The 24,969-nt window shown below is 37.2% G+C and overlaps 1 protein-coding gene across 3 annotated transcripts in view; it reads right to left on the bottom strand.

The window, feature by feature from the left end:
* FOCAD (focadhesin) overlaps positions 1-24,969 on the bottom strand; it is a 381,816-nt gene that overhangs the window by 325,814 nt on the left and 31,033 nt on the right. For all 3 annotated transcript variants that reach the window (XM_078153058.1, XM_020973967.2, XM_020973969.1), the window contains exon 5: positions 9,730-9,834. In XM_078153058.1, the coding sequence (XP_078009184.1) occupies positions 9,730-9,834 (105 nt within the window). The remainder of the gene's footprint in view (positions 1-9,729; positions 9,835-24,969) is intronic.

Here is a 24,969-nt window from a genome sequence, read left to right as displayed (position 1 = left end):
TTCTACACAAAAATTATTTTTGAACACTGCCTCACAACCATGTTTACATTATTAATTTGCACTATCTGTGAAGGTAGGGAATACTACATAACTTCTTAAGAATTACTGATTATTCTGAATTTGGAGGTCTGTGAATTAATAAGGCCTTCCTAGCATGACAAACATATAGCACATTAACATTCACTGATATTCAACACTAAAAGTACCAAAGCCTATTCAATGCCTGGAAAACACAATTATTCATAATAATGGAGCCTTGCTTTAAATGAATCCTCAAGTATGACCAGAGCACATGTCTCAATGGAGTTTTAAGATTTTCATATCCTTTTATGCTTTAATATACGGCTCATCAGTTGCCTCTCCAAAGCTTGATGATAACTGTCACCCCAACACACAAGCAAAAGGGCTATAAACCAGCACGACATTTCAGTGGTTGAGTCCCATAATTGCAGCTCTCCTGAGGGGAGCCACTCTTCAGACTCACCTCCCCAGCGCTTCCACCATCAGCACTCCCCCTTGAAGGCTCTAATACCCTCGATTACACTCCACTGATTTACAATGCCTAGTACAAAAGCCTTGCTCACACCTAAGGGCACTTCATAAACATTACAGAGGTTATGCTGACTGCTGTAATTGATTCTAAGTCCCATAATGCAGTGGTTTTTCAGACTTTATGCAGCATCACCTTACACATATCCTTTAAAAAAAAACATCACATGCACACATTTTCCATAAAATAACCTATACAAATAACTTACTTTTTTTATTTTTTATAGCAGAAATCTTAAACATATGCAACAACAGAAAGTATTTATTTCTGAACATATATGTAACCTAAAATAATCACCAGAATACTACTGATGGGTTGGATGGACTTGTTTGGGGGGTACAAAGTTTCTTAAAATATGACATCACTGAAGATATTGTTATTCATTATTCTTTTTATCGTTCTTTTTAAACTAAATTTGTTAATATCTCATTTTCACATCACCTACATTTTCAAATGTATCCCTTCCCCCACCTCAATTCAGAGAACACCATTTATAATAAGGTATGAAAAAAGGAAAAATAAAAATTAAAGTTTTGCAAAACTAAGGTACATAACAGAAAAAAATTGCTATGATATGCAGCATAACATCATGTGCCTCAACTTCTGCAAAGGAGCAGGGAGCAATGTCATCTCCCATCTCTTCTCTGGAGCCAAGCTGAGTCATTACAAATTTTATTACAGCATTCAGTTTTGATTATCTTATTGTGGTTGTTCTTTCCACTTATATTATATTCATTTTCCTGGTTCTGCTTACTTTTCTTTTCATTACTTCATTGAAGTAAAAATGATGGATACTAATTAGCATAGAAAGACATATGAATATAATATTTTTAACAATGAGATCAATGTTTTCTGTTCATAAGAGCAAAAAAATCTACAGAAATAACATGTTACAAAAAAATAAACAAACATTTTTATCATTTTGTTTGATAAACCAGACAATTCTTTAGTCACCTTTAGCCAAAAGTAAAGTGTTGGGGGTTTTTTAGGTTAAGATACTTATTTCAATATACCTTCACAAGAAAAGTCTGTCATTCAGTTTTGTTCATATGGAGTACAAAGAAATGTGTCATATTTACCAATAGTAAGCAGGATTCTTATCCTTTCATATTCAGAGATATCAAAGTTCTTAAACTAAAGTGAGAACTATTTCAGTAGACAACTGAGTAAATAAGTAAGTCTTTAATTTTTTGCAATGAGATTTGTTTTGTTTTGCCCAGAGTCACACAGCTAGTGAATGTTATCTGTCTGAGGCCGCATTTGAACTTAGGTCATCCTGACTCCAGGGCCGGTGCTCTATTGAATGCACTACCTAGCTGCCTCTTGCAGATTTTTAAAAGTCAGAATCATAAAAATATTATTCTGTAAATTTATTATAGATAATTAAAATTTTTATAAATTCAATAACCTTACCTTTTTGGGTCAAGAAATGACCTTGCATTAATTTACAATATTCAGTTTTTTCAAACATAACCACTAAATAGACATATTTTAAGAGAAAATTTTTGTTACAAAATAAATTTGCTTTGTCTTTATTATGACCACTAATAAAAATGGGAATTCCTTCTCTAGAACCTTCCTTTTAATGCACCGATGTTTTAAAAGCTGATTACTCTTATTTGACCACGTAGCTCTACACTCATATTTCTTAATACAACTGACTGACTATAAATAAAACATGCAACAGGTTAAAAAAAAAACCCACAAGGGGTCACATTTTTAACTAGTGCTTGTAGATCTGTGTCTCATCCTGATATCAGCTGAGTTCCACCAGTATAGAGTTCAATACAATTTATCTACTTTATGTAATTTTAATTTTTAAAATGCAACAGTTATATTTAAAGTTTATCTTGAAGCAGCATTGCCATCAAGAGGTTACCAAAACAATCAATCTTCCTGAACCTCAATTTCAACCACTTGCACATGTGAAATCAAATCAATATCTATATCTATAGTTTTATCCACAATGCAGTACAAAACTGGAAAATTTTAGTTTCCCAAAAATATTACTGCATCAGTAAATGAAGGCATTCATAGCTGTCTGCTCTGATTTGCCAAATATTATTTGTTCCATATTAATACATGCAAGTAGCATCAATGGTTTTCCCACTGAATAGACCTCTTAAAATTAGGAATCCTGTAAGTGACCCTAAATGACACATAAATCCTTATGACATCACAGATTTTCTAAAGGCAGCTTTTGCTTACTAATCACATTTTCTTTTCTCTACAGAACTTCTCATTTTGAGAAAAAATAGAGCAAAACAAAAGACTCAGTACAGTTTTAAGATATTAAAGCTTTAAACTGCAGTAAGGCTTTTGAAATACCCTACATTCTAAAATACACTGTCAAGATATCCTTTCAATTTGTTAAGTTCCATACTCTCTTCAAATAAAGCAGTCGGAGTAAAAAGAAAGGTCTTTCTCTCCATCAATAACAGTACTTGGGAATGTCAATGGTAAATACTATGTCATTATATTTTCTGGATTTGGATATTTCATTGTCTTATCTTTCCACTAATAAAAAATCATTATTTTTGTTTATACTAATTTCAAGTGCTCCGATGGATTTTTTCTTCAAGAAAGTTATATATTTATCTACCACAAAAGAATGCTATTTTACTTTTTTTTAGTGTAAAAGAACTTGATTTAAATGTAAGAAACATTTCAAACAATTGTCTGTAATTGCTCACAAGTTATTTCAATGCTCAAAAAGTTAGAGGATTTTTAGGAACTAAATTACATTGTAAATCTTAAAAAGAAGAAATACAGTAGATACTGTGGTCCATTTAAATTTCACTCAACTGTTCAACTTTACCTACTTTACATTCATATGCTGCAAAAAAAGAGACTATGCAAGTCATCTGTGAGCATGATAACATCAGGCATCAAGATTTGATATGTACCAATTCAAATCTGATCTGACTTATTCATTCTATATTAAGTAATCACTGCTTGTTTCTGTTGGTTTTGATTTATATTTTGTCTTCACAAAAAAAATTGGTTGTATTTATACATCAAGAGAAATTTCTTCATATTCCAAATGACTGCAGGTTTCATATTTACATGTACAACTAGAAAAATTATCATGGAACAAAACACAAGTGAAATAAATATTTCTTAAGCACTCGCTAAGTGCTGGAGGGGCAATGGCAAAATAGGCATACCAACGAACCTTGGTAAAGCTATGAACTCCTCCCCTCCCATCTCACATAACCCAGATGCTTTCCATCTCACATGAAATGGTATTCTACATGCAAAAGTGAATCCCATCCTATCCATCCCATCTTCTTCACCAGACTGCTTCTTACATCCCCATTCCCTCACTTATCATCAATCTCTTCCAGTCTACTGGATTCTTCTACACTGTCAGCCAATATTACCCTGTCTTCTCCATTCTCAAAATACCATCACTTGATCCAAACCATCCCACTAACTATTGATCTATATCTCTCCTCCCTTTCATGACTAAACTCCTTGAAAAGGCCCACTACAATCAGTGCTGCAACTTCCTATGCTCTTAACTCTCTACATTCTGGTTTCCAATCTCATTATTCAACTGAAATTACTATCTCCAAAGTCACTAATGATATCTTAATTGCAAAATCTAATGGTTTTTCTCAATTCTCATTCTTCTTAACCTGTCTGTAGCTTCTGACATGGTTGACCATCTTCTTCTCCTTGATACTCTCTTCCTTCTAGGTTTTTTCAACATTGTTCATTCACCCTTGGTTCTCCTCTTACCTATCTGACCACTCCTAAATCTTCATCCAAGTTGAACCCACTAGCCACAGGTATCCTCTAAGGCTCTGTAATGGGCCCTTTCTCTTCTCCCTCTACACTATTTTGCTTAATGATCTCATCAGTTCCTCTAGATTTAATTATCATCTTGACCCTGATAATTCTCAGTATGTTTATCGAGCTCTGACTTCCATTCTCCCATCTAAAACTGCCTATTGGACATGTCAAACTGGATGTCCCATAAACTAATTTTAAACTCCTATGTTCAAAACTAAACTCATTATTTTTAACCTCAAACCCTTTTTTCTTCCTAACTTTCCTATTACTGTGGAGGGCACCACCATTATCCCAGTGACCCAGGCTTACAATCTAATTGTCATCCTTGTCTTTTCATTCTCTCACCCCCGATATCCAATCAACTGCCAAGTCCCATCCATTCTTTCTTTGTAACCTCTTTTCCATATAGCTTGTCCTCTCCTGACATTACTGTTGTTCAGTAGTGTTCAGTCATGTTCAACTCTTCAAGATCCAATTTAGGGTTTTCTTGGCAAAGAAACTGAAGTGGTTTGCCATTTCCTTCTCCAGCTCATCTTAAGAAGGCAAACAGGTGACCTGCCCAGGGTCACATAGCTGGTAAATATCTGAGGCCAGATTTGAACTCAGGAAGACTACCTTCCTGACTCCAGGCTTAGCACTCTACCCATTGCACCACCTAGCTGCCCCTCCTGACATTACCATACAGTGGTTCAGGCTTTCATCACCTCTTCCTTGGACTACTGCAATAGCCTTCTGGTTGGTCTCTTTGCTTCCAATCTCTCCCCACTTCAGTCATCCTCTACTTAATATGTCTTGTTTCTTTCTTTCCTTCATCTCAGCTGCCAAAGAGATCTTCCTAATGGACAGGCATAACCATGTTATACATCAATTCAGGGGCTCCCTACTCCCTCAACCATAAAATATAAAATCTGTTGTGGGGCTTTTAAAGCCCTTCACAACCAGCCCTCTTCTTACCTTTCCTATCTTCTTATAATCTGCTCCCATCCATATACTATGTGAGGCACTAGCCTCTTTGATGTTCCCTGAACAGAACACTCCACCTGGTTAGTCCATGCATTTTCGATGGCTCTTTGTCCCCCATAACTAGACTTTCATTCTTTTTCTTCTTAGTCTCCTGGTTTCCTTCAAGATCCAGCTAATATCCCACCTCCTGCAAAGAATCCTGCTAATGCTGACATCTTCTCTCTCAGATTATCTCCAATTTGTCCTGTGTGTATCTTATTTGTTCCTAGTTGTCTGTATGATGGTTCCCAATGGCTGGGAGCATCTTGAGAGAGGAAACTTTTTTTTTTGGTCTTTCTCTGTATCCCCAGTACTTAGCATTGTGTACTATGACAGAGGCACCTAATAAATGTATGTTGACTTGACCTGACTTGGCCTGAAAAACAATTTGAAATTATAATAGAAAAGTCACTAAATTATACATAACCTTTGACCCCAGAAATAGCACTACTAGGCATATTTCCCAAGGATAGTACCTAAGGACTAAAACAAAAGTGGGAATCCACTGCTAGCTAAGGAGTGAACAAACTGGTATATGAATACAAAGGTATACTGTTGCACCATAAATAGAAAGATTCAAAGAAACCTGGGAAATCTTGAAAGAACCAATATAAAATGAAGTAAGTAAACCCAATTTAACAATGACAACAATGATATAAAGTAAACCAACACTGAAAGTCTTCATAACCCTGCTCAGTGCACTCACCAAAAGAGATTTCAGAAAACTGATGGTGAAGCATGCATCCGAATTCTCAGCAAAGTGGTAGTAGACTAAGTGTATGGAATAGGGCATAGGTTCTTGCCATCAGGGCAGCCAGGTGGTGCAGTGGATAGAGTGCTGGGCCTGGAATCAGGGAAGACTCATCTTCCTGAATTCAAATCTGGCCTCAAACACTTACTAGCTGTGTGACCCTAGGCAAGTCACTTAACCCTAATGGCATAAGTTTCCTCATTTGTCAAATGAGCTGGAGAAGGAAATGGCAAACCACTCCAGTATCTTTGCCAAGAAAACTCCAACTGGGATCCAGAAGAGTTGGACATCACTGAAATGACTAAATAAAAACATTTCAGGAACAGCCAATGTTATAAGGGAGAGTTGTATATTTTATATAAAATGAGAATGGATTCAATATAACTTTTTCTCAAATAAACAAAGATCCAATCATGAAAATGCCCTTAAGCTATTTTCCGATTAGTTAAAATGCCCATTTGCTCTGAACCAAAAAACCCCAACAGAAAGGACCATTAATAAAATCAAATTATTCTCAATATAAGTCTCGGCCTATTAACTAACTTGGATGATTTTTGGAAAGAAGATTTTATAAAAATCCACGAGTCAAAAGACATTAAGATCTACTCATTTATCCCCCTTAGGAGTTTTATTAAAGCCAAGATGATTTACAATGTAAACCCTTGGTAACCTGAAATAAACCAATCCATGAACCAACACACACTAAAAAAGAGCCATATTTATCACTATTGGAAACTAAACTTTGCATGTTTCCCAAGCTTTTCCAAATGAATCATTATCAATTTTATTTCTCATTCCAAAAAGTCAGAGGTACTCTGCCATTTGGAAAGTGACCATGCTTCTGAAAGTGGGAATTATATACAACTCTAATTAAAAGGAGAGCTAGGCAATAATATATGAAGATAGTGTTTCCTTATTATAAAAAGAAAGCACCCTTAATGATTTTATTTAATAGAAATCCTCATGCTTATACTTAATCACTATCAGCTGTGGGGAATCTACAGCTGGAAACACAAGATATGCTGAGAACTAAGGTGCCTGAATCCTCAGCAGAAGCTCAAAAGCACTGAATTTACTCCCTCTGTTGTATCACTTCAGCCTAGTTCAGTTGTCTTTTGCAAACATGAAGCAAAGCCCTTTTTATCATATCACGTTCTCATTCTCTCACTCTCTCCCTTCTTTGAAGGACGGCACATTCTGGATGCTCCACTGGGCAGAGTTCCTATGGCAACACATATTGGTTACAAGGCAACTACAGAGTCCCACTGGTCACTAAATGGGGTCTCACTTCTCAGTGACGACCTCTCAGTCTGTAATGAAGTCCAGTTTTATAAGCAGAAAAAATTTCCCAGCCCATCAGGATGTTTTTTATTATATTTTTCTCTTTTAGATCAGCCTGCTCTCCTACCACATTATCTGCTACACTCTATGGACTATACAGCATAAAAAAAAATCATTGGGGGAGGGGGGAAGACGGTGAACCCAGAGTGCAACCTCTGTCAAACCTCTTACTCTCTCTGGGCCTCCGTTTCTTTATCTTTAAAATTAGAATGCTTCCTAGACACTGTGGCACACACCTATAATCCTTGCTGCTCAAAGAGGTTAAGGCTGGTGGACTGTTTAAATTGAGAAGTTATGAGCTGAAGCCAATCCTATGTCCACACTAAATCTGGCACCAATATTGTGAGCTGCCAAGGGAGAATGGAGGTGAGAGGGGTGTGAAACAGGCTGCCAAAGAAGGGGAAACTGGACTAGTTAGAAACATAATGGGTCAAAGCTTCTGTGTTTTCCCCATCAGCAGTGGGGTTGACCCTGTGAGTGGCCTCTGCACTTCCAACCTGGGTAAGATAGGGAGAACTCAGTCTCAAAAAACAAAATAAAATGAAATGAGGAGAGACTAAAACTTCCTATCTAAATCTAAAGTCTATGAAACATAAAAAAAAATCAGTATTCTTAACTGCTGTCAATAAGCTGGGCACACCAAAACTTATTTAATCTCACAGTCAGGAAGCTATGACTAATATAAAATTCCTCCTGCTTTAAGCCTTGATCTCACTTTTTAGTTTTGAAGACACCTTGGGATAATAACATGCTGCAAGATAGTAAATGTTACCTTCATTTGGACTACTGGTATCAAACTCAAATATAGACAGGGGCCAATAAACCATAACTGAGGATCTCTGCACGTCGCAAACTGACTTAGAAAACCACATATCAACACTATGTTTTATTGTTTTTACATTTTGTTACTTATTTCCCAATTATACTTCAGTATGGTCCAAGGGTGGGAAACCTACAGCCTGAAGGCCATATGTGGCCTTCTAGGTCCTTGGGTGCAGCCTTCTGACTGAGTCAAAGTTTTACAGAACAAATCCTTTTATTAAGGGGATTTGTTCTGTGAAGTTTGGATTCAATATTAAGGGGATTTGTTCTGTGAAGTTTGGATTCAATCAAAGGACCTAGAGGGCCACATGTGGCCTCAAGGCTGCAGTTTCCCCACCCCTGGGGGAGTGTTGTGGGTCACATGTCTGACACCTCTGATTTAGACTACCAGCTCCTATTTCCATAGAACACACACATAAAATCAGCCATGGCTCAACACTGCATAACTGGCTCTCCCCTTTATAAGCCCAAAGTCTCTTAAACCTACCAAAAAGGAAGAGACTCTTTAACCTCAGACACAGAGCTATCACTCTGGGTTACTAAGCAGAATCTTAAAACATCCAAAGAACTCCTTGTTAAAGTGCACTTTCCAGAAACAAGTAACCAAACTACCTAATAATGCAAATACTGATGAAATATTTCACTTCCCCTACTTCTATGGTTTACTGATAGTTAAGAAAAAGGATGTGAACTTAAACTTTGATGCTGTTCAGTCATATTTCAAACATGCCCAACTCTTCATGACCCTATTTTGGGTTTTCTTGGCAAAGACACTGGAGTGGTTTGCCATTTCCTTCTCCAGCTCATTTTACAGATGAGGAAACAGGAAAATAGGGTTAAGTGACTTGCCCAGGATCACACAGCTAGAGTCTGCGGCTGTATCTGAATTCAGGTCTTCCTACCTTCAGGCCACACACTCTACCCACCATACCATATAGCTGCTCCAAAACTTTGATCATAGATTTTATAGGCTTTCTTGAGGGAGGTTTCCCTAGTTTACTTCAAGTCCCAGCTAAAATCCCATTTATAAAAAGCCTTTCCTGATTTCCCCCTTGATGCTAGTGCCTTCAATTTGTTGATTACCTCCAGCTTCTCCTGTATAAAGCCTTTTTGTACGTAGTTGTTTTCATGTCGGCACCCTCAACAGATTGGGGGATTTTGGGGAGCAGTGACTGTCTTTTGCTCTTTTTTTTTAATCCCCAGTGCATAGTGCCTGGTCCACAGTAGTTACTTAATCAATGCTTGCTTACTGCCTGATTGGTACAGAAGAAAATAGCATTGGCTTGAGAGTTGGAGAACCTGCATTCCAATCCTACCTGTGCGATTACTACCCATGTGACTGGGAGCAAATCACTCAACTTCCTTGGGCCTCAGTTTCCTCTCCTATAAATGACTGATTATCTGACTCAATGAACGACATTTCAGAAGTTATACAGAAGTGAAAAAAAGGAGGAAAAAAACTTACCTGATACCATACAAATCCTTAACAGCCTTTGCTCCATCTTTTCCTTCTTTGACTGCTTGCATTTGTATTAACTTCACAACAGCTTTTACCAAGCCATGTGTATTTCTGCAAAACAATATGAATGTCTACTAAATGATGGGCATACATACAACATAGTATCAGGGTGGCTATTTAAGTCCAAAGCAATTCAGTTCACATTTATTGAGTCCTTGCTATATGACAGGCACAGTATTTAATGTCTTAGTGTGGTTAAACTTAAACCCTACATATTGATAGAACATAAATGCTAGTCCACATAACCAGCGGAGAACAAAAGAGAAGATGGAGAAATGCAGCAGCAAAAGAAGAAATTAAATTATATTCACATCTTGAAATGCTACTGCTATACAAGCATTTTGAATGATATATATATAATTTCACATTTAATATTCTGCAGGGGGAAATACCACTATCATGGAAAATTTATCACAGAACCCCTATGCATATCACAGAGAACTCAATTCAGAAATACTGATTTATCCTACAGACAAGAAAGCTAGGAAGTTGAGGGAACTGGGAAATTAAGTATCTTCAAGGACGTGATAGGGAATTATACAGGTATGTTCAATCTAAAGTGATGAATAGGAGGGAAAACCTTCCTCAGAGTATGACCCTCAAGGGGTTATGACCAGCAAGTTATGAAGCATCATTCCCTGGAGGAAAGAAAAGATTATAACTACAATCGGCATACTTCAATGAAATCTAGCCATCCAATTATCACTGTCCTTCAAGGCAGAAGGTAAACTGACCCCTAAAAGTCAGCTCTAGCATTATGATGACAATTTCTTGAATACTAGCTTACATATACTAAGGGATCTAAAAGAATGGCTTATAAGCAATATAATGGAAATCTATGTCATGGTTATAATTACCACTATTATAACCCTCACTAAAGTTCTAGCCCAATGTATATAGCCATGGTATCAAGGTGACAGTCCCAAAAGCCATACAAATGGACACAAATTGTGGCTGGTTTTACCAAGTCGGAAAAGCTTCCAGAAAGGACCTGATGATGGTTTAAACACCTGCCACCTCAGGACCAGCCTGGCTAAATTCTGAGAGTCTTGTCATTAGGCAGGCCACAGAGTGAGGAATTTTTTTATCGGCATTTGGATATATCAGATTGTTCAAAATGACACCCCAACAAACCCCTTGGTAGGGTGTGGTCCCCAAAGAAATTAGACAATACCACCTAATAATGGGATGGCTAATAATGCTCCATTTTCTTTTCTCTTAACCTCCTAAAGTCAATTTTTTCTCTTTTTTTTGCATTTTTCTTTTAATTTATTTACTTTTAGTTTTCAACATTCACTTCCATAAGCTTTTGAGTTTTAAATTTTCTCCCTCTTCCTCCCCTCCTCAAGAGAGCATGCAATTTGATATAGGCTCTACATATACATTTATATTAAACATATTTTCACATCAGTCATGTTGTAAAGAAGAATTAGGACCAATGGGAGGATCCAGAAGAAAGAAGAAACAAAACAAAAGAGAGAAAATAGTGTGCTTTGATCTGCATTCAGACTCCAAAGTTCTTTCTCTGGATGTGGACAGTATTTTCCATCATGAATCTTTTGAAGATGTCTTAGATCCTTGCATCGCTGAGAAGAGCCAAGTCTATCAAAGCAGTCATCGCATAACGTGGCTGTTACTCTGTATAATGTTCTCCTGGTTCTGCTCACTTCACTCAGTATCAGTCCACATAGGTCCCAAAGTCAATTGTCTAAGCTATACAGTTATTACCACCTCTAATGAAAGCACAGATCCTGAAGTAGAATTATTCCCAGTAGATACTCAATAAACTGATATTGAGGGGTGATTCTGGCTATTGATAGTGAAGTGGACAATACAGATAAGTTTCTGACCCTCACAACTACCCTGTTAGGTAGGTGTTATTATTATAGCTATTTTACAAGTCATGAAATTGAGACTGAGAGGCTGAAGAACTTGCCCATGATGACCCAACTACTAGGTATCTGAGGTCCCTGAGATTCCAAACCCAGTGCTCTATCTGCTAGGCCACTCAGCCATTTCCTCACACCGTTAACTTCCTTTTCTTTTTTTACTTTATAGAATAAAACAAGCTTTTCCACTTTCTACATTTTTATTGTTTATTCACTGGAAATAAAGTGTAAGTACCTTGAGGGAGTCAGCACAGCATGGGAGAAAGTTTGCTGGATCTAGAATGCAAAGATCTGGGTTCAAATCCCACTTCAAATTATTTAACCTGTCTGGGCCTACATTTTCTTGTTCATAAAATGAGGGCATTAGGCAAGGTGACCCCAGATTTCCTTTCAGTTCTGTAATCCTATCCCAAGTGCCAAGGACAGTGCTTAATAGGAAACATTTAATAAATGCCTGGTTAATTGATTAGTATGTTACCAACACCAACCACCATACAGCAGCCATATAGCAGATAGTTTTTTATCTTTCAGGGGGTGGGGACTGGGAGTGGGGGAGCATGGTGTACTGGATTTTGAGCCATTGGACTTAGGCTTATATCCAAACTGTCACAGTCTACCTATGCAACCTTGGGAGTCATCTAGCTTCTCTAGGCTTCAGTTTCCATTTTTGTAAAATGATGAGATGGACTAGATAACCTTCAAAGTCCCTTTGAATGTTAAATTTATGATCTTATATTCCTAAATATAGTTTTCCCCTGTTTTGGACCAATGATAAATAGGAGGGAAAACAAGGTTACAAGTACATAATTGATGCACTAATCAAATAATAAAACAACTCTCCAGTTGGTTTAAGTGTAATCCAATATATAACATTAAAATCAATTTCAATTTCCTGAATTGAAAAGGTAAAAAAGGTAAACACTCAGTAAACAGAGATTTAACTGCAGAGATAACCACGTAACATACAAACAAATCTCCACATTATGGAAAACTAATTCCCAAGCGATTAAAATCTTGGGAGAATTAACCTATTCTGCCTTCTAACCCCAGCAGTTGTAAGAGTGCCCATTTGGAAGAGGTATTTTTCTCTTTTCCTCTGTTCTTTTATTTGTTATGCGTGAAAATCCAGCAGCACCAAAAGAGATTTCAAAAAGTGTGCTTATATTTCTCCCTCTATCAAGCTCTTGAAGATTAGGATCCCAGGAATCAACCTCTGACATGATGAAATAAGGAGGAAAGAGAGATAAAATACAAATCCTGGCCTTCAAACCCAAGGAACTTCTTTCCAAGCCATGTTTCTATCATGAGGCTGAGCCGTTCTATCAATGGGAAGCTCTATTAGCCACCATTTAAAAAAAAAAATCTGTCGTAAGCTATAGGCACTCAAAATCAAAGCATCACATAAGAATACAACATCATCATTTTAAACTTACATTACAAAAATGCTTGTTTTATTCCATAAATTAAAAATGAAAATTAAAAAAAAATTTAAAATAAAAAAAAACCCACCTTATATAGATATATCCATTGCCTGTAAGGACTAGGAAAATGTGAAAGTGTATGAGGTATGGGAATGGAATGGATTTCGTATGGAAATTTAAATTTAAATTCATATGTCAGGTAGGTTAAAAATAGGTTGGTTCAAGATCAAAGACCATTTTGGTGGCAAAATTCCGAATAAGATGTTAAGAAGCACAGGTACACAGCCACGCAGGCAAAAAACACCTCTGTGAGGCTTTATAAGATGCCTATACCTGACTGAAAGCAAATGGAGCAAATCATTAGGCAAAACTGTTTGGTCAAGTCAACAAGCTTTTATCCAGCACCCACATTTCTGTCGGTTAAGTACTGGGGATTAAAAGAAAAGTAAAAGGCCCTCTCTGCTTTCAAAGAGCACACATTCTAATAGGGAAAACAATATGCAAACAACTATGTGTACAGACAAGCTATAGACAGTACAAATGGGAGGTAACCTCAGAGGAAAGGCACTAGTGAGAGGGGACTAGAAAAAGCTTCTTGTTGAAAGCAGAATTTTATCAGACACTTGAAGGAAGCCAGGAGGCAGAAATGAAGAAGAAAGGAGAACATTCCTGGCATGAGAGAGAACTAGTGAAGAGGTATGGAGTCCAGAGATGGAGTATCCTTCATAAGGAACCACAAGGAGGCCAGTGTCGAAGCATCATGGGACACACAGAAGGGAATACAGAATAAAAAGTTCACCTTCAAAGATACCAAAGGCAATGACTAGAGAATCAGAGCACCTAGATTCACATCTGGCCTCTCAGACCTCCAACTTCCGTGCCTGGGCAAAATTCACTTAAGCTTCCCTCATTTGTAAATTAAAGGGTATGGCTTGCGTAACCTCTGAAGTCTCTTCCATCTTTAGCTTTATGGTCTTATGTTTCTTTCTCCACTTCCAAGGTCCTGCCGCCTGAAGTAAAAGTTAGCTGAATTCGCCCAATAAGAAACTCAGAAAATGTTGAAGTTGGGTGAAATCTTAGAGCATTTAGAGCAGGGGTCCTTTAATTGTTTTTGTCATGGAACCCTTACAAAGTCTGGTGAAATCAATGGAAAAACCCTTCTCAAAATAATGTTTTTAAATAACTGAGTTTAATTATTTAAAGGAAATGCTAAATTTCAGTTAGAAGTTAGTGAAAATAAAGACATGCTTTTTTTTCCATCCAAGTTCCAAAGAACAAGGTAAAGAACCCCTGAATTAGACCCATCCTTCAATTCCCAGATAATGGAAATCAAGCAGCACTGAGTTGACTTCAGCAAATCCACATCTATTTCAAACCTTCTCTTCTCAAGACCACATCTGCCTCCTTCCTCTCAGCAGAGCACCTTAACTCTTACTTCACTGGAAAAAAAAAAAAAAAACAGACCATCTAACAAGAGTTCCCTCTTTTCCCCAATTCCAAACTTTCAAATTCCATTTCATCCCCCCTTCTCTCCTGCTTTGCTCCAGTGAGAGGTGGTCTTTCTTGCCAACTCCAGCCTATGTATCCCCTTGATCTTATCACCTCCCATCTTCTCCAGGAGCTTTCCCCTTTGATCATTCTCTCTCCCTCTCATTTTCAACCTCTTCTGATCCATTGGTTCTTTCTCTGAAGCCTACAAACATATTCAGATCTCTCTCATCCTTAATAAAAAAATCTTCATTAGATACTACCATCCCCTCAAACTATCAATTTACATTACCTCATTTTCACATCAAACTTTCCTACCAAAAAAAAAAAACTATTAATGCCAATTACCTTCACTTCCTCACATCTCACTCACTTTTCAATCTCTTGCAATCTAACCACGTCACTTCTCTGCTCAAGAAGCTTTAGTAGATCCCTATTACCTTCAGAAGAAAATATAAATTCTTCTGTTTGGCATTTTAAAGACCTATATAATCTGACTTTAGTCTTTCTTTCCAGGCCACATATATACTATTACCTTTCATGTACTCTATTCTACAACCCAACTGGCCTCTTTGCTATACTCTGTTTATAAAATACCACCTCACAACACCATGTATCTGTTCAAAAGTCTTCGATGCCTGAAATGGACAACAACCTTGTTGGGTTATGCAGAGCACATTCTATTCATTTGCAGATGAGGAGATAGGCATAAAGGTTGTTACTTTCCTGAGGTCACATGGGCAGTGAGTGGAGGAACTGAGACTTAAAACTGTATTTCCTGCTGTCCTTTATCTGCAAGATTACATGAGGGACACATTTTAGAAATGTGGAAGCAGGGCACAACTAGGTGGCACAGTAGATAGAGCTCCGGCCTTGGAGTCAGGAGGACCTGAGTTCAAATCCAGTCTCAGATACGTGAAACTTGCTAGCTGTGTGACCCTGAGCAAGTCACTTAACCCTGATACACACACACACACACACACACACACACACACACACACACACACACACACACACAAATGTGGAAATGATCAGTACTTGGCAAAGCAACAGAGTGGATCCATTCTTCCCCATAACCCAGGTCTGTGGAGTTATTTTGATATGGAAACTGTGATTCTCCAGCATGGTACCTTGTCAAGAAAGGTGAATTAGTAGTCAGAAGACCTATGCTCAAATCCCAGCTCTGTTACATAATATTTGGGTGACCATGACCAAGTCACTTCACTCCTACAAGTCTCCATTTCCTTATTTATAAAGTGGTGTTGGACTAGTTGATTTCTAACATCCCTTTTAGCTCTCAAGTGATGACCCTATTATCTGCCAAAGACTCTGACCCACAAACATCATATATATGCAGAGCAGAAAGTCTGGGACAAATACCAATATTAGTCCTTCCAGCTGTTATACACCACAGTTTAGATACACTAATTAGACTTTCTGATACAGGTAGAAGCTTGTGCTGAGAGAGAATTTTTTAAAACCACAATTCGGAATTGGCTAAAAAGGTACGAAAGGGAAAGAGAAGCTGAGCTAAAAGACAAAGTCAAGAAATCTATAGTAGTCCTTTGTCACTTTTCAAACAAGATATAACTAAGGGAGGGCAGCAATGCAAATTAAAACCCACAAACGTAAGACAGAACACAGCTCATTTTTGAATCACTGCAGACTGCAGCTAAAATCAGAGTCTGAATTGTTTTCAATCTGTGGTGAGCGATCTCTCCTCAATCTTGGCAGGAGCCCCAAACAGGTCTCTCTAATTGGTTCCCCTCGTCCTACGAAGTACAAGAAAATAAAGGGCTGCAAAGGGCTGAACTCAAACTAAAAACAACAATAATCCAGCAAGGTAGGAAGCCCCCAGCTCTCCTGGGTTGCTGGCCAAGTTCTGTAAGGCGCTTGTGTTTCAGCCAAAGCTTTTATCTGGGAACGAGAACACCAGCCTCCCTCCCCAAAAAACTGGATAGAAAATTGATTTCTCATTCAATTATCCATAATCCTAGGTCCATGTAATTCACAGAGATAGGAGCTGTGTGACACAATCATTTTTAACAACTCCACCTTCTGCCAAAACTTGGCAACACTGAACCCAATCACTTTAGCTAAGATCCCACAAAAGGGATTTTTAATGCTCTGGGCAAAATTCTGCAAAGGCCATCCCTGAGAGACTTGAGGAATCTCGGATGAGATGCTTTGATTTTCCCAAAAGCAGAATGCACAAAATCACATGCCCCTTCCTGCAGAGCAGCCTGTTGGGGAGCTCAAAAGGCAAATACATGAAGTGCCTACCCAGTTTATCTGGCACATAACCCTCCTACCAAGCACCAAGGGGGGAGGGGGAGGAAAGGAGGCAGTTCAACCAAAATTACAGGCTGTCATGACACCTCAATATCAAAAACTGAAAACCTTGTTCCACAAGAGACCAAGGTTTTTATTCGCAATCCCGTTACTAAGCAACTATAACAAAGGCTGCTGGAGGTTTCTGGATCCCAGTGCAGTTAAGGGCAAAAATCTGACAGAAGGAAAAGAGGAGACTTCTCACTTTGGGAATCTTTAACATTAGGAAAAAGGCAAAGCATAGAATGTGGGATCAAATGGCCAAAGTGTGTGGAGGGAACGGGAGGGGGTAACAATTCTTTAGAAGTTACAAAAGACACATAAAATTACAGCTTCCACCTTGGTTTCAGTTTTGACTAAGTTATAAAATATTTGGCACACAATTGGTAATAACATTTTCCATAATTTGTTTCTTAAGGTGTTCCTAATTCCATCCCTCTTAATGAGTACCTTTTTCAAAGCCTTTTTAATGATTTTTTAAAACTTACCTTCCCCTACCCCACCCCCAAAAAAATTTCTCAAATCAAATTCTTTGTTTACAGAAGCTACTTGTAAATTAACTTGCAGTTGTTATATGTGGATTCAGGATTGAACCCGGATGGAGAAAGAAAGGACACCACTGGATAACAGACTGTTCCTTTGAAGAGAATGGTCTCAGGAGCAAAGTGTATACATTCCCAGCCACTCCCTGAAGTTCAGACAATGACAGCTTTGCAAATGTCAGTGCTTTTTTTTCAAACTCAGACTACACAATGTGGCTGACTGGAGACCAGGACTCCTCAAACAGTGGGTTAGGAATCCTGGGGGTGGTGAGGTACAGGAAACCAGGCCAGGACAGGATGGTCAAGCAAGTTCCAAGGGAGTTACAGGGACCAGAACTGTCAACCTCCAAGATGCTATTTGGTACCAGCAGCCCACAGGAATTGGAAGAGCTTTCCTCTTCCACTTCTGTTCCATTCCCTCTCTCCCGGTTGTCAAATTCTGCTGTTCTGCTGCAATGTTTAAAGACTGAGACCACAAAATTTACCCTGCTGTTCTGAAGCAGCACTTCTTCTATTCGCTTTTTTTTGGGGGGGGGGGTTGGGGGGGCATTACATCTCTAAGCTAAAAAGGTGAGACAGGAAACACGGAGTGGAAAAAAAACTTACCAAGAAGTCTATAGGAATTGGAAAAAAAAAGCCATTCCTGCTTTACATACATGTGGTGATTTAAAATTCTCAGAGCAACATTTTTTAGATAAGTAGTTTCTTAAACTTGAATTTTTCTTTAAACGATTATTTTTTTATTTTGTACTTGACAGATACCAAAAATCTGAGTATTTCTACATGTAAAAAAAAACAGAAAAACAATTAGCTATGAAATGAGGAATTTCACAATGTATGCTTATTTTTAGTTTTTTCACATATACTTATAGTCAGCATATGAAGTGACCCACTTTGCCTGATTAACCTCTAAACTTATTTCTGTTCTCTCCTGTGCCTTTTATCCAAATGCTTCACTGAAGTTCTTTTCTTTTTTGTTTTGCTAAAACTAGCCCCTCATCTTTCACTCCATCTCCCACGGCTCACTTAAAAAAAAACCCTCTCCCTTGCAACAAATTAGCATATTCACACAAAACATACGCAACTATTGGTCATAAGTTCTTTTTGTTAATATCAGCTGATGAAAGTGTTTAGTAACATACATTTTTTCCCCTAAAGATTACATTGGCTACATAGCAAAAGTCTGGGTATATATGATAGCTTGGTATTTTTCTTCAATGAAATTATCATTTTGAAGATTTGTTCTCTGGTCTAATGTTTTTAGGATTAAATTATTTATTCTACTTTTAAGATTGAATCTTTTCCTCAAAGGACCTTTATTGATTACATTTATTGTGTTGTGGCAGTATAAGATATACCAATATTTCTGCTTTTCTGCATTTGTTTTATGAGATTTTCATGCTTTGATACATGTTCAAAATCTGTAAAGGTGTCATATACAGCTGATGTACACACATATACATATGTATGTGCATGTATAAAGACATGTATACACATACACACACACACACACTATTTTTTATTCCTATTCAGGAACCTCCAGAAAGTTAACATATCTAATTTATTTAAAAGTTCTACTCACAAACTTAAATTCTTTTATTTTTTTCTTAGATTTGTCAAGGTCCTGGAGGAGTGCACTGAAATCTCCAACTATTAAAATACGTGTCTTTGTGTGTGTACATATAATAGTACTAATATTTCATTGTATTTCCCCTATTTATCTTTTAACCAGATCTGTTTTTATGCTTGCATTGGTTGAGATGATTGCTAATCTCTGCTTTTCTGAGTTCATTTACAGCACAATATATTTTTCTATAGTCCTTCATTTTAACCCTTTGTGAACATTTATGTTTCAAATGTGTTCCGTGTTAACAACATGTCAGGTTTTACTTTCTATTTCATTCTACTATGCTTCTCTCCATTTTATGGGACAGTTCCTCCAATTTGAGTTCACAGTTATTATTATTGTCTTTCCTTCTATCTTATCCTTCTTATATTCTGTCCTCTCTTTTCCTTTCACTCTATTCTTCACAAAGAGACAAAAGTGGTGAAAAGGAAAGAATGTTATTAAGGCTAGTAAGTTGTAGATGGGAATAAGCATTTATTAAGTGCCTCCTATCTGCCAGGCATTGTGCTATGTGTGCCTTTCCTTTCCTTCACACAGAAACCAACACTAGTTCTTACATTTTTGCCCCTTATACTCCTTATTTATAATTCACTCCTCATTCTATACTCGCTCCCTATCCACACACAATCCTTTGCTGAATTTAACATATTACTATACCAAACCCTTTGTGTATGTGCATGTGCATGTACATGTGCATATGTGTGTGTATCTGCTCAACCCAACTTTATCTGGTGTGTTCCTGCAATTCCTTACACATGACACTCCATCTCAAAATTCCATACTTGACCAATGGTTATTCCATTTGCCTAGAATGGTCCCCTTCCTCATTTCTACCAACTGGCATTCCTAGTTTCCTTCAAGAATCAGCTCAAATTTCACATTTTGCAGGAGGCCTTTCCAAGCGTTCCCCACTGCTAAGATTACTTTCCACCTACTCTGCATATATGCTATACATACATAGTTGTTATAATGCTGTCTCCTCCATTAGAATATGAGCTCTTTTAGAATAGGAACTGTATTTTTGCCGTTTTGCATAAATTTAGCACTTAGCATAGGCACATAAAAAATGCTTGTTGAAGGGATAAGTTAAGACTCATGTGATGCTACTCCCTCTTTCCTCCCTATTTTTATGTTCTTCTCACTCATCCTAATTATGAGACATAATAGATAGTACCCTGTTCTTCTTCATTTATTCCACACTCTATAATTGCTCATTAAAAAATTTTTTTTCAACTAACAAGCATTTACTTTCTTTCCTCTGCGTCACCTCTTTGCGCCCCCCCCCCACCAAATTTAACAAATATGCATAGTTTAGCAAAACAAATTCACACATTGGCCACGTCCACAAATTCATATCTCAGTCTTCATCTTGAGTTCATCCCACCTTTGGAAAGAGGTGGGTAATATACTTTATGGTCACTCCTCTAAAATCCTGGATAAACATTAAAGTGATTATAGTTTTTAAATTTTTCCAACTTGTTTTTCTTTAATACCATTACTGTTATTATATTGTTTCCCTAGTTCTGCTCCCTTCACTCACATACAAGTCTTTGCAGGTTTCTCTGAAACTGTCCCTTTCATCATTTCCTACATACAACATGGCACAGTGGATACAGCATTTGATTGGATACAAGAAAACCTGAATTCAGATCTGGCTTCAGGTACTTAGTAGCTATGTTACCCTAGGTAAGTACCTTAACCTCTCATCTGCATCAGTTTCCTCACCCAGAAAAGGAGAATAATAACCCCTACCTTTCTAGGTTGTTACAAAGATCAAATAAGTAAAGCACTTTGCAACCTTAAAGCACTATACATATATAAATGCTACTGTTGCTACTAATAGTACATTGTGTAAATGTGCAATATATTATAAAATAACATATGAAGATACATATACAAATGGTAGCTATTGGCTGTCATTATTATTATATTCACATACCACGATTTGGTGTTTTCTAACTGAAAATACTTTGCCTTTTTTCTTTTTCTTCCTTTTTTTTTGCAACTACAAAAAACACTGTTCTAAATAATTTGGTATGCAAGGGGTCACTTTCTCTATCTTTAATCACTTTGGGTAGTATGTTTCTTTTGCCTTCTTTTTCTTTCCTACCTTAAGACCATCAATAGAGAACAAAAATACCCCCAGCCCTCTGTCTTATTTTAAAAGCTTTGGCTCCTGGAAGGGACTAGAAGTCTGAAGGGTCACTTCTCTCTTTCTTCCCAATGGATTATAAGCATTCCATCATTGCTCCAAATGAACTGACCTTTTTAGGTTTCTCTTGACTCCTGTATTTGAATTGCAAAGTCTGTATTATATTTTTTTGTTTTTATTTTTGTTTTCATCAAGAATACCTAACAGTCTGGGGCAGCTAGGTGGCACAGTGGATAGAGCACCAGCCCTGAAGTCAGGAGGACCTGAGTTCAAATCCAGTCTCAGACCAAACACTTGACACTTACTAGCTGTGTGACCCTGGGCAAGTCACTTAACCCCAACTGCCTTTAAAAAAAAAAAAGAATACCTAACAGTCCTCTATTCCATTGAAGATGTATTTCCCCCTCTCGGTAAGATCATAATCAGTCTTGCAGGTTAAGTTATTCTTGATTCTAAGTCTTTAATAATGCTTTTTCATTACTGTATCTAAGATTTACTCTTTTTCCTTATGACTTCTATAGTTTTGTGTCACCCCAATTGTGGATCCTTGGTACTTCAACTCTCTCTTTATGGCTACTTGCAATATTTTTTTATATGACCTTTAAATTCTGGGTTTTGGCTACAACATTCCTGGCTGTTTTTATTTTGAAGTACATTTCAAGATGTAAACCACTGGTTCCATCATTACATTGACCTCTGTTTCTAGCAAATCTAGGAAGTCTTCATTTATGATTTCCTGAAATTGTTAGTATCCAGCTTTGCTTCTGGTATTTTCAAGGAATTCAAGACTTAATTTTTCTTTAATCTGTTTTCCTAGTCAATTGTTTCTGACAGAGATTCCATTTTCTTCTATTTTTTTAAATCTTCCGATTATTTTTTAATGTTGCTAATGAGATCATTCAGTTCTCTTTGCTCCATTCTAATTTTACAGAAGACTTTTTTTTACACCTACAAAATTCATATTTCATTTTTTTATCCCTTCATTTCTTCCAAGTACTCATATTCCTTGTGGCCAAACTCCATCCTCCACTCTCCCTGAATATTTAATTTACAGTTGTTGTATCTGCTGGATTTTCCTTCTGAGGTAACTTTTGTCTTCTTCTGTTTACTACTATCTCCAGCCTCAGTTCCTGATTCATGACTTAGTGCCAGGGTAAGCCTCCACCCGATACCAGGCTCTTAGATGATGGTGGTCAAGCTTAATTTGGACCTGATTTCTATTTCTTGGGATGCTGTAGCTTTTACCTCCCCTGGTATATCTTTTCTTAAGAGTGTTTGCAAATGGTAGATTTCTGAAAAACCTAGAAAGACTTACATGAACTGATGCAAAGTGAAGTAAGCAGAACTAGGGGAACATTTACACAGTAACAGCAACACTATACAAGGATCAACTATGAATGACTTTGCTATTATCAGCAATACAATGATCCACAACAATTCCAAAGGACTCACCAGGAAAAATGCTATTTACATCCAGAGAAAGAACTGATGGTGTCTGAATGCAGATCACAACACACTATTTTGACTTTATTTTTTGTGTGTATGGTTTTTTCTTTTGGTCTATTACATCTTTCACAACATGACTAATATGGAACTGTGTTTTACATGACTATATACATATATATACATATATATGTATATATATATATACATATATATACTATATATATATACATATATGTATATATACACATATATATACGTATATATATACATATATGTGTGTATATATATATACGTATATATATGTGTATATGTATATATATGTATATATATATAAAATCCATATCAAATTGTCTGCTGTCTTAGGGAGAGGGTGAGGTAAAGGAGGGAGAGAGAAAATTTGGAACTCAAAAAAAATTTTTTAATGAATGTTAAAATTTGTCTTTAAATGTAATTGGAAAAAATAAAAGACTTTTTTTTTAAAAAGTGTTTGCAAACTTCAGGTGTCCCCAGTTAGAACTACTTAGTTGGATATCTCTGGTCTAGGTACTATCATTGTCTTTCATTACCTATAAGGCTCCCATTCCCCCTAGAGTCACGGTGTTACTTCAACCTTCTGACCAGTTCATCCAGCTTCATGCTGGGTTTCTTAGCAGTCCCTCTCTTCCAGGGCTGTGGCTTCAGACTATCTTTTTTGCGTAACCCTAAACTGGATTCAGAAGCTTGCTAATGTTTTTCTTTGGATTTCTTAGTCATTTTTCAATCTGATGCCCTTTTTAGATCACTGCAAGAGTGTATACGTAGGAAAACTACACTCCTTAGGGGTAGCTAGGGAGCACTGGACAGAATGCTGGGCCTGGAGCCAGGAAAGCCTGTGTTCAAATGTGGTCTCAAACACTAACTAGCTGGGGGACCCTAAGCAAGTCACTTAAACCCTCTGAGTCTTAGTTTGCTCATCTACAAAATAGAGACAATAACTAAACCTACCTCCCAGAGTTATTGAAAGAACAAAATGAGTTATATTTGTATTCACACATTGGTTGGGAGATACTAGGTGTTATATAAATGCTAGCTATTATCATTGTTATTACTGTTGTCATTATTATTATCCTCTGTGCCCTTTTACACCACTATATTGACAACAATCATTTAATTACTCCTAATATTCTATACAATATTAAGTTGTATACTTAGAATACAGTTGGACTGTTCATAACTGGTTTTCTTTCTAGTAGCAGACCTTTAACATATATGGTCACCTCTAACACTCTCCTCTTGTTAATAATAAATAATAACAATTTGTACATGTAGGGTGACTCTTATCTTAGGCATCCTATGAAATGAGATTAAAAAAAGAAGCCTTTTCTGTTCCTACTAATCATTAAACTCCTACAACATGCTTACTTTACTGAAATAGCCTCTTTATGGTCTCCCTAGCTCAAATCTCTCTTCATTACAATCTATCTTCCACTCAGCAGTGAAAGCAGTTTTCCTAAAACAAGATTCTGAAGTCATACGCACCTCTCTCATTCCATATTGCCTCAAGAACCAAATGATCAAAGTTTATATTCCTCAGTTTGACATTTAAGGCTCTCAACAACCTAGATCCTTCCTAGGTTTCCAGTCTTCTTTCACTTAATTGCCTTCTCAAGCACCATGATGGAATCATACAGGCCAAGATACTTTTCCATACATAACACTCCATCTCTCATCTCCATCCCACTACACTAATGGTCCCAAATGCTTGAAATACATTCATTCACTCCTCACCTAAACCTCTCGGAAACACTTCAAGACTTAGTCCAAGTATCGCCTTCACTATGATGCTTTCTGGGTCCCCTCACCTTGCAAGAACACTGCCTCCCCAAACCATACCTCATTCACTTGGCATACATTCTGGATCTACTGATTTGTATACGTTGCCTCCCTTCCCTGGAACATAAGCTTCAACAGGATAAAGGTCATTTCATGTTTCTTCTTCATGGACCCCATGCTTAGTTAACACAGGGCCTTATACCTTGATCAAGTGATCAGCAACTTTCTTTCCTTGAGGGTCTTTCGGATGCATCAGAATTTAGTTTCTGATCAACAGAAGGGCATGGAGCAGATATTACCCTGAAATTTCTTCAAGCCCTGAGACAGCATTACTCTTAGACTACAAGAGAACTGGTAGTAGAGTCAGGAAGACCAGTGTTCAAATCCTGCCTCAGTGCCTTACCAGCTCTGTGACCCTGGGTAAGTCATTTAGTGTCTGTTGGACTCAGTCTGTCTCTTCAACTCTAAAATGAGGATC

This window comes from Phascolarctos cinereus, unplaced genomic scaffold, assembly GCF_003287225.1.
Source record: "Phascolarctos cinereus isolate Bilbo 61053 unplaced genomic scaffold, phaCin_HiC Scaffold_4;HRSCAF=312, whole genome shotgun sequence".
Classification (NCBI taxonomy): domain Eukaryota; kingdom Metazoa; phylum Chordata; class Mammalia; order Diprotodontia; family Phascolarctidae; genus Phascolarctos; species Phascolarctos cinereus.
This window is presented reverse-complemented; position numbering and strand designations above follow the sequence as displayed.